The following is a 10786-nucleotide window of genomic DNA, read 5'->3' on the forward strand; positions in this document are numbered from 1 at the left end:
ATATTAAAAAATGACTCTCTAGATATAAGCTGGATATCAGGAACTGTTTCTGCCCTCTTCTGGCCCACCAGGACAAAAAAAAATGTGTAGGGATGTATTTTCCAGAATAATTTAACATAGTTTCTATTCATTGACTGATTGCTCCTTTCTCCAGAACCAAGCTGGATATAAGGAACTGTTTCTGTCTTCCTCTAGCCCACCAGGACAAAAAAAAAATGTGTAGGGATGTATTTTCCAGAATAATTTAACATAGTTTCTATTCATTGACTGATTGCTCCTTTCTCCAGAACCAAGCTGGATATAAGGAACTGTTTCTGTCTTCCTCTAGCCCACCAGGACAAAAAAAAATATGTTAGGATTTTTTTTTTTTTGCAGATCAGTTTAACATATTTTCCATTCATTGACTGATTCCCCCTTTCTCCAGAAACAAGCTGGATATTAGGGACTATTTCTGCCATCCCCTGGCCCACCAGGACAAAATAAATATGTTAGGATGCTTTTTTCCAGATTGGTAGTTTCTATTCATTGACTGATTGCCCCTTTCTCCAGAAACAAGCTGATATCACAACCTGTTTCTGTCCTCCTCTGTCCCACCAGGACAAAATAAATGTTATGTTGATTTTTCTAGATCAATTTCACATAGTTTCTAACCATTGACTGCAAGCATCCAGAACCAAGCTGGATATCAGGGATTGTTTCTGCCATCCCCAGGCCCACCAGGACAAAATATATATGTTAGGGTGTTTTGTTTTGTTTTTTTTACAGGTAAATTTAACATAGTTTCTAATCATTGACTGATTGCCCCTTTCTCCAGAACCAAGCTGTCCTCTAGCCCACCAGTACTAACATAAATATGTTAGGTTGTTTTTTTTTCTTTCCAGATCGATTTAACATAGTTTCTATTCATTGACTGATTGCCACTTTCTTCGGATCAAGCTGATATCACGACCTGTTCCTGCCTCCTCTGGCCACCAGGACAAAAAAAAGTGATGGTTTTTGCAGATTAATTTCACATAGGTTCTATTCATTGACTGCAAGCATCTGCCCGGTCTTACAGCTTAGTAACAATGTGGCATTACAATGTATAAAGCGCTATGGAATTAATAGGGCTGTTTTTATATATATATATATATATATATATATATATATATATATATATATATATATATATTATATATAGCTATATATCTCTATCTATATCTATATATATATATATATATAAAGTATTATATATATATATATGTGTGTGTGAATACATATATTATTACAAAGCACAGTATGGTCCTGATTATTATTGCAAGTCTTCACTAGCATTGGGCTTTTCATATGGACCATAGGAGCTTTTCGGGGCCCCCTGACTCCAGGGCCAGGTGTGATAGTAGTCCGGGTGGGCCGGTGTGGAGTCTTACCTGTGACGGTGCAGCACAGCGCGCAGCACACCGCCGCCGCCGCCAGCCGCCCCCCCGCCCCGGGGCTCATGCTGGCCGGTGCTGCTCTGCCGGCGCTGTCCCCGGTGCTGGATCAGACCACGGCCTCCGGGACCCGGGAGCCTCTCAGCGCTTCACATTCTCTTTGTTCCATGGAAGACGCCCTGAAAGCAAGAACACCGGGCAGATTAACCCCTCATCTGCTGCAGCCCGAAGCATACACCCCTATGGGTCTACTATAGGTGCAATCACACCCGGGTCCTGGTGTCTAGGGGGCCCCAGAAGTCCCCTTTACCTATATAAAAAGACCAATGCTAAAAGGCTGACAATTGGGGACCCCGGTGGAGCTTTTACATTGGGGCCCATGAGCTTCACGGCCCGTCCCTGCCTTTGGTCAGTATTTGTCCCTAGACCAAGTACATGCAAGTGCCCACCAGGACTAACATATAGGGACCACCCCCCTTCAAATAGTTTAGTAGTAGATTAACCCATTATCTGCTGCAAGTTACCAAAGACCCTAATCATGGATGAGTGGGCGTCTATAGATCCCTATGGTAATTGCTTGTCTATAGATCCAGAGCATGTAAGCAAGTGCCCACCAGGACTAACATATTGGGACCACCCTCCCTAATAAATACTGTAGTAGTAGATTAACCCATTGTCTGCTGCAAGTTACTAAAGACCCTAATCATGGCTGAGGGGGTGCCTATAGATCCCTATGGTACTTGCTTGTCTATAGATCCAGGGCATGTAAGCAAGTGCCCACCAGGACTAAAATATTGGGACCACCCTCCTTAATAAATACTGTAGTAGTAGATTAACCCATTGTCTGCTGCAAGTTACTAAAGACCCTAATCATGGCTGAGGGGGTGCCTATAGATCCCTGTAGTAATTACTTGTGAGCAAGTGCCCACCAGGACTAACATATTGGGACCACCCCCCTTCAAATAGTTTAGTAGTAGATTAACCCATTATCTGCTGCAAGTTACTAAAGACCCTAATCATGGCTGAGGGGGCGCCTATAGATGACTATGGTAATTATTTGTCTATAGATCCAGGGCATGTCAGCAAGTGCCCACCAGTACTAAAATATTGGGACCACCCTCCCTAATAAATACTGTAGTAGTAGATTAACCCATTGTCTGCTGCAAGTTACTAAATACCCTAATCATGGCTGAGGAGGCACCTATAGATCCCTATAGTAATTGATTGATTGCTTGTGAGCAAGTGCCCACCAGGACTAACATATTGGGACCACCCCCCTTCATATAGTTTAGTAGTAGATTAATGCATTATTTGCTGCAAGTTACCAAAGACCCTAATCATGGATGAGGGGGGTTTCTATAGATCACTATGGTAATTAGCTGTCTATAGATCCAGGGCATGTAAGCAAGTGCCCACCAGGACTAACATATTGGAACCACCCTCCTTACTAAATAGTAGTAGTAGATTAACCCATTGTCTGTTGCAAGTTACTAAAGACCCTATTCATGGCTGAGGGGGCGCCTATAGATCCCTATGGTAGTTCCTTGTCTATAGATCAAGAGCATGTAAGCAACTGCCCACCAGGACTTAAATATTGAGACCACCCTCCTTCAAATAGTTTAGTAGATTAACCCATTATCTGCTGCAAGTTACTAAAGACCCTAATCATGGATGAGGGGGCGCCCATAGATCCCTATGATAATTGCTTGTCTATAGATCTAGGGCATGTAAGAAACTGCCCACCAGGACTAAAATATTGGGACCACCCTCCTTAATAAATAGTAGTAGTAGATTAACCCATTGTCTGCTGCAAGTTACTAGAAGACCCTAATCACGGATGAGGGGGGCACTCGTAGATCCCTATGGTAATTGCATGTCCATATACTCAGGGCATATAAGCAAGTGCCCCCCAAGATTGAAGCAGTGGGGTTTAAACCCCCTTTATGTAATATGGGGACCATACTATAGATTAACTCATTATTTGCTGCGAGTCATTAGGAGACATATGTACTGTGGATCCCTATGGTAATTTTCTAGGTCAAAAACTTTAGGAACCTTTAGGACCCCCTCTCCTCTAAAATTTGTAACTAGTAGATTCCCCCATTATCAGTCTCTAGTTGCGGGGTGAATCATTAATGAGGGGCGCAGACATCGATCCCAATGGTCAGTGCTTGAAAATGGGGGTCTCCAATCTGTGACATTACAGATGTTATAAAACTAGTGGTAGTCCTGCATCAATAGGAGGACAGGAGAATATATCCCCCCCCCCATAACTAGCTCACTAGAGAAGCCTCTGGAAATGAGCTGAGATGTAGCAGAGCTGGGACTGTTACTGGGCAATGGAGATATCAATTCTGCAGGATCACAGCTGTGTGCAAGGGGGAACTTAACATTACACTGTACTACAGAGAAGGGGGAGGGGAGACTGATAAATAATAAAATATAATATAACAATAATAGCTAATAATAATAATAACAAACAATAATATTAATTATTTTAAAAATAATGATAATAAAAATACATTTAATAATACAATGATTGTCATAATAACAATAATATGATATATATATATATATATATATATATATATATGTATATATAATTATTGTCATTAATAATCGTAATAATAATAATAATAATGACAAGTGGTCATTAAAATAATATTAAATAATAATAACAATAATATATGTAATAATGATTTAGAATATTATATAATAATGCTATTAAGAATATATTGTTTAATATAATAATAATTATTATAATGATGGCAAATTGTCATTATAATAGCAATACATAATAATAATAAGAATAATACATATTTATAAGCAATATAATTTAATATGCAATTAATGATAATTCTAATTCTAATAATAATAATAATAATTATTATTATTATTATTATTATTATTATTATTATTAAAAAAAAAACAATATAAATCTGATACTATAAATAATAATGTGAATGATCAGGTATCTGTGATTTTCTCTCCTCTTTGGATTTGGGGATTTTTCTTGCAGAGCCCTCACCTCACAGAGGTCACAGACTGCTGGTAATGGAGGGGGCTTCTCATCTCCTGCCCTGACCCCCCCAGATTCTTCTGTACAGGGCAGTATGGGGGCTCTGGGGTGCTGGGAATATCCTCAAGTACTGGGGGTCCCATAGTCAGGACTTGCAGCTGCTGTATTTGTGTCTAATAAGTGCCCCTCTGCTGAGGGATGAGAGGAGGGATGCTGCTCTGCTGCTCTGCTGAGGGATGAGAGGAGGGATGCTGCTCTGCTGCTCTGCTGAGGGATGAGAGGAGGGATGCTGCTCTGCTGCTCTGCTGAGGGATGAGAGGAGGGATGCTGCTCTGCTGCTCTGCTGAGGGATGAGAGGAGGGATGCTGCTCTGCTGCTCTGCTGAGGGATGAGAGGAGGGATGCTGTTCTGCTGCTCTGCTGAGGGATGAGAGGAGGGATGCTGCTCTGCTGCTCTGCTGAGGGATGAGAGGAGGGATGCTGCTCTGCTGCTCTGCTGAGGGCTGAGAGGAGGGATGCTGCTCTGCTGCTCTGCTGAGGGATGAGAGGAGGGATGCTGCTCTGCTGAGGGATGAGAGGTGGGATGCTGCTCTGCTGCTCTGCTGAGGGATGAGAGGAGGGATGCTGCTCTGCTGCTCTGCTGAGGGATGAGAGGAGGGATGCTGCTCTGCTGAGGGATGAGAGGAGGGATGCTGCTCTGCTGCTCTGTTGAGGGATGAGAGGAGGGATGCTGCTCTGCTGAGGGATGAGAGGAGGGATGCTGCTCTGCTGCTCTGCTGAGGGATGAGAGGAGGGATGCTGCTCTGCTGAGGGATGAGAGGTGGGATGCTGCTCTGCTGCTCTGCTGAGGGATGAGAGGAGGGATGCTGCTCTGCTGCTCTGCTGAGGGATGAGAGGAGGGATGCTGCTCTGTTGCTCTGCTGCTCTGCTGAGGGATGAGAGGAGGGATGCTGCTCTGCTGCTCTGCTGCTCTGCTGAGGGATGAGAGGAGGGATGCTGCTCTGCTGCTCTGCTGAGGGATTAGAGGAGGGATGCTGCTCTGCTGCTCTGCTGAGGGATGAGAGGAGGGATGCTGCTCTGCTGCTCTGCTGAGGGATGAGAGGAGGGATGCTGCTCTGCTGCTCTGCTGAGGGATGAGAGGAGGGATGCTGCTCTGCTGCTCTGCACATGTTGTGTGTGTATTGGATGATGGGACATACTTCCTGCAGTCCTATGCAAGAATCACAGCTCCCTAAACAGATTCATCTCTCCTACATCTGACATACTCAGCTCTGCTACATTTCACAAAACCAGCGCTTACTCATCCACATTTTAACATCAGATTGCTCTGATCCCCACAATGTATCTGGATGTGTTGTATGTAACACATTGTGTGTGTTACTAATAATCTCCGCTAATCTGGATGTCAGATGGAGTCATCCGTGCTAGAGGTGACACAATGTTCTGCTACATCAGACAAGCTCCTCTGCTGCACCTGGCATACTGTACTAGTTTATAGCCCATGCAAAGTTTACTACGTCTGACAAGCTCAGCTCTGCTACAATAAATGAAGCATGCATAGTATGGGCACACACAGCAGGAGACATGTTTTTACCTTTTTGACCCAAATCCAAAGATTCCTTCAGTAATAAAGAAGCTCCCTGAGGATCCACAACTCCCAGGTCACAGACTAGATCCACAGAGAAGGGGCGGCTGGAGCAAACGTCTTCACAGGCAAGTGCTGAAGGTGGTGCAGAAGGGTTTGCAGAAGACTTTAACTTTTTCCTGGACCTCCTGCCTTTTCCTGGACCTCCTGCCTTTTCCTGGACCTTCTGCCTTTTCCTGGACCTCCTGCCTTTTCCTGGACCTTCTGCCTTTTCCTGGACCTCCTGCCTTTTCCTGGACCTCCTGCCTTTTCCTGGACCTTCTGCCTTTTCCTGGACCTTCTGCCTTTTCCTGGACCTTCTGCCTTTCCCTGGACCTTCTGCCTTTTCCTGGACCTTCTGCCTTTTCCTGGACCTTCTGCCTTTCCCTGGACCTTCTGCCTTTTCCTGGACCTCCTGCCTTTTCCTGGACCTTCTGCCTTTTCCTGGACCTCCTGCCTTTTCCTGGACTTTCTGTCTTTTCCTGGACCTTCTGCCTTTTCCTGGACCTCCTGCCTTTTCCTGGACTTTCTGTCTTTTCCTGGACCTCCTGCCTTTTCCTGGACCTTCTGCCTTTTCCTGGACCTCCTGCCTTTTCCTGGACTTTCTGTCTTTTCCTGGACCTCCTGCCTTTTCCTGGACCTTCTGCCTTTTCCTGGACCTTCTGCCTTTTCCTGGACCTTCTGCCTTTTCCTGGACTTTCTGTCTTTTCCTGGACCTTCTGCTTTTTCCTGGACCTTGTGTCTTCCTGGACCTTCTGCTTTTTTTTGGACTTTCTGCCTTTTCCTTGACCTTCTGCCTTTTGTTGGACCTTTTGACTTTTCTTGGACCTTTTGCCTTTTCCTGGATTTTCTGTCTTTTCCTGGTCTTTCTACCTTTTCTTAGACCTTCTGCTTTTTTTTTGGACTTTCTGCCTTTTCCTGGATTTTCTGTCTTTTCCTGGTCTTTCTGCCTTTTCCTGGATTTTCTGTCTTTTCCTGGTCTTTCTGCCTTTTCTTAGACCTTCTGCCTTTTCATGGACTTTATGCCTTTTTCTGTATTTTATGCTTTTTCCTGGGCTTTCTGTCTTTTCTTGGACCTTTTACCTTTTCCTGGACCTTCTGCCTCTACCTGGATCTTTTGACGCTTCCTGGACCTTCTGCCTATTCCTGGACCTCCTGCCTCTTCCTGGACCTTCTGCCTTATCCTGGATCTTCTACTTTTTCCTGGACCTTCTGTCTCTACCTGGATCTTTTGACGCTTCCTGCACCTTCTGCCTATTCCTGGACCTTCTGCCTATTCCTGGTCCTCCTGCCTCTTCCTGGACCTCCTGCCTCTTCCTGGATCTTCTGCCTTTTCCTGGACCTCTTGCCTCTTCCTGAACCTTCTGCCTTATACTGGTCCTTCTGCCTTATCCTGGATCTTCTGCCTTTTCCTGGACCTCCTGCCTCTTCCTGGATCTTCTGCCTTATCCTGGTCCTTCTGCCTTATCCTGGATCTTCTGCCTTATCCTGGTCCTTCTGCCTCTTCCTGGATCTTCTGTCTTTTCCTGGACCTTCTGCCTTATACTGGACCTTCTGCCTTATCCTGGTCCTTCTGCCTTATCCTGGATCTTCTGCCTTATCCCGGACCTTCTGCCTTATCCTGGATCTTCTGCCTTATCCTGGACCTTCTGCCTTATCCTGGATCTTCTGCCTTATCCTGGTCCTTCTGCCTTATCCTGGTCCTTCTGCCTTGTCCTGGACCTTCTGCCTTATCCTGGTCCTTCTGCCTTATCCTGGATCTTCTGCCTTATCCTGGTCCTTCTGCCTCTTCCTGGACCTTCTGCCTTGTGAAGGTTGGAGCTCAGGCTCCTTGCTCTGCACTCCAGGTTTCCCGACAATTGGAGGTAGTCCCTGGTTCAGCTCCAAACCTGACCATGGATGGATTGATGATGGAGGAGGAGCAAGCAGAGGGATATCCAACCTGTCACTGGCTGTACTCTTCAAGGAGGGGAAGTGAGGGAGAGATTTCTAGGTCCAGGGTCTAGATTAACCCTTTAGATCTCAAGCTGCACAGATGAACACTAGTTGTACAGGTGCACTGAAGCGACACTGCAGCTGTGGAATATAATAATAGCGAGTGGAGCCTGTCAGACAGAGCAGAGCTGAGTTTGTAAGTGGCAGCAGGTGCATGATATCACAAGACTGGAGCAGATGTAGCAGAGCCAGTGAGTGCTATGCAGCAGATTGAGCTTGTGCGATAAAGCATAATAATTTACATAGGACTGAATTGCCTCATGTCACTCGGCTCTGCTACATCTGTACATCCAGTCGCATGCATCTTACTTTGTGTGTCCTGCAGAGCCAGACAGGGTCATCAATAAGTAATGGCTTCACTTCCCTCCTCTGCAGCCCAGGTACTAACCTGTGAAACACAATCCTGGTGTCCCCGGGGGTAGTAGCACTCGCGATCTCCTCACATCTCTGCTCAGACTCCATCATCCAGGATAAGCGCAGAATATTCCGCTCATTCTCCCCTGTGTGGTCCCTGCTGTGGCCACCAGGGGGCGCTGGGGACACAGAGATTGGCCTCATCCATGATCTGGACCTGGATCCTCTACAATTCATGTAGAAGCCCCATAAAGCTCGTGCGGTTATTTATGATCCTGACATAGTGATGTGTAAAATGCAGCGAATCAATGGATGGAGAAATGATTTATGCTTCAATGAGAGCAAAATATCCAGAGCTTCTCTGAGAGCAGGCAATTAAATAAATGTATATCCACAAGGCAAAAAAGAAATGCAAGAGTGACCCGGACCGATGACCCGACCGAGTGTATCCACAAATCCTGACCAGCGACCCAACCGAGCGTATCCACATATTCAAACCAGCGACCCGACCGAGCGTATCCACATATCCAAACCAGCGACCCTACCGAGTGTATCCACATATCCAACCAGCGACCCTACCGAGTGTATCCACATATCCAAACCAGCGACCCTACTGAGCGTATCCACATATCCAACCAGCGACCCTACCGAGAGTATCCACATATCCAAACCAGTGACCCTACCGAGAGTATCCACATATCCAACCAGCGACCCTACCGAGAGTATCCACAAATCCTGACCAGAGACCCTACCGAGTGTATCCACATATCCAACCAGCGACCCTACCGAGTGTATCCACATATCCAAACCAGTGACCCTACCGAGTGCATCCACATATCCAAACCAGTGACCCTACCGAGAGAATCCACATATACAACCAGCGACCCTACTGAGCGTATCCACATATCCAACCAGCGACCCTACTGAGTGTATCCACATATCCAAACCAGCGACCCTACTGAGCGTATCCACATATCCAACCAGCGACCCTACCGAGTGTATCCACATATCCAAACCAGCGACCCTACCGAGTGTATCCACATATCCAAACCAGTGACCCTACCGAGCGTATCCACAAATCCTGACCAGCGACCCTACCGAGAGTATCCACATATCCAACCAGCCACCCTACCAAGTGTATCCACATATCCAAACCAGCGACCCTACCGAGAGTATCCACATATCCAAACCAGCGACCCTACCGAGAGTATCCATATATCCAACCAGCGAACCTACCAAGTGTATCCACATATCCAACCAGCGACCCTACCGAGAGTATCTACATATCCAAACCAGTGACCCTACCGAGTGCATCCACATATCCAAACCAGTGACCCTACCGAGAGTATCCACATATCCAACCAGCGACCCTACCGAGAGTATCTACATATCCAAACCAGTGACCCTACCGAGTGCATCCACATATCCAAACCAGTGACCCTACCGAGTGTATCCACATATCCAAACCAGCGACCCGACCGAGCGTATCCACATATCCAAACCAGTGACCCTACCGAGTGCATCCACATATCCAAACCAGTGACCCTACCGAGAGTATCCACATATCCAACCAGCGACCCTACCGAGAGTATCTACATATCCAAACCAGTGACCCTACCGAGTGCATCCACATATCCAAACCAGTGACCCTACCGAGTGTATCCACATATCCAAACCAGCGACCCTACCGAGAGTATCCACATATCCAACCAGCGACCCTACCGAGTGTATCCACATATCCAAACCAGCGACCCTACCGAGAGTATCCACATATCCAAACCAGCGACCCTACCGAGAGTATCCATATATCCAACCAGCGACCCTACCAAGTGTATCCAGATATCCAAACCAGTGACCCTACCAAGAGTATCCACATATCCAACCAGCGACCCTACCGAGAGTATCCACATATCCAAACCAGCGACCCTACCGAGTGTATCCACATATCCAAACCAGTGACCCTACCGAGAGTATCCACATATCCAACCAGCGACCCTACCGAGAGTATCCACATATCCAAACCAGAGACCCTACCGAGAGTATCCACATATCCAACCAGCGACCCTACCGAGTGTATCCACATATCCAAACCAGCGACCCTACCGAGAGTATCCACATATCCAAACCAGCGACCCTACCGAGAGTATCCATATATCCAACCAGCGACCCTACCAAGTGTATCCACATATCCAAACCAGTGACCCTACCAAGAGTATCCACATATCCAACCAGCGACCCTACCGAGAGTATCCACATATCCAAACCAGAGACCCTACTGAGCGTATCCACAAATCCTGACCAGTGACCCGACCGAGCGTATCCACATATCCAAACCAGCGACCCTACTGAGCGTATCCACATATCCAAGCCAGGGACTCGACCG

The 10786-nt window shown here is 46.3% G+C and overlaps 1 protein-coding gene across 4 annotated transcripts in view; it reads right to left on the reverse strand.

Annotated features, from left to right (window-relative positions):
• Positions 1-8526, reverse strand: part of CHRNA2 (cholinergic receptor nicotinic alpha 2 subunit) — a 164855-nt gene extending 156329 nt beyond the window's left edge. Inside the window, exons 1-2 of one of the 4 annotated variants that reach the window (XM_075341297.1) lie at positions 8438-8526; positions 1410-1591 (exon numbers count right to left, since the gene is read on the reverse strand). In XM_075341297.1, coding sequence (XP_075197412.1) covers positions 1410-1479 — 70 coding nt within the window. In that variant the 5' untranslated portion in view covers positions 1480-1591; positions 8438-8526. Of the gene's footprint in view, positions 1-1409; positions 1592-4440; positions 4602-6024; positions 7037-8437 lie in introns of those variants that run through there. The other 3 variants (XM_075341296.1, XM_075341298.1, XM_075341295.1) reach the window with 3 other exon arrangements.
• Between the last annotated feature and the right edge of the window lie 2260 nt (positions 8527-10786).

Source organism: Anomaloglossus baeobatrachus, chromosome 3, assembly GCF_048569485.1.
Source record: "Anomaloglossus baeobatrachus isolate aAnoBae1 chromosome 3, aAnoBae1.hap1, whole genome shotgun sequence".
Classification (NCBI taxonomy): Eukaryota; Metazoa; Chordata; class Amphibia; order Anura; family Aromobatidae; genus Anomaloglossus; species Anomaloglossus baeobatrachus.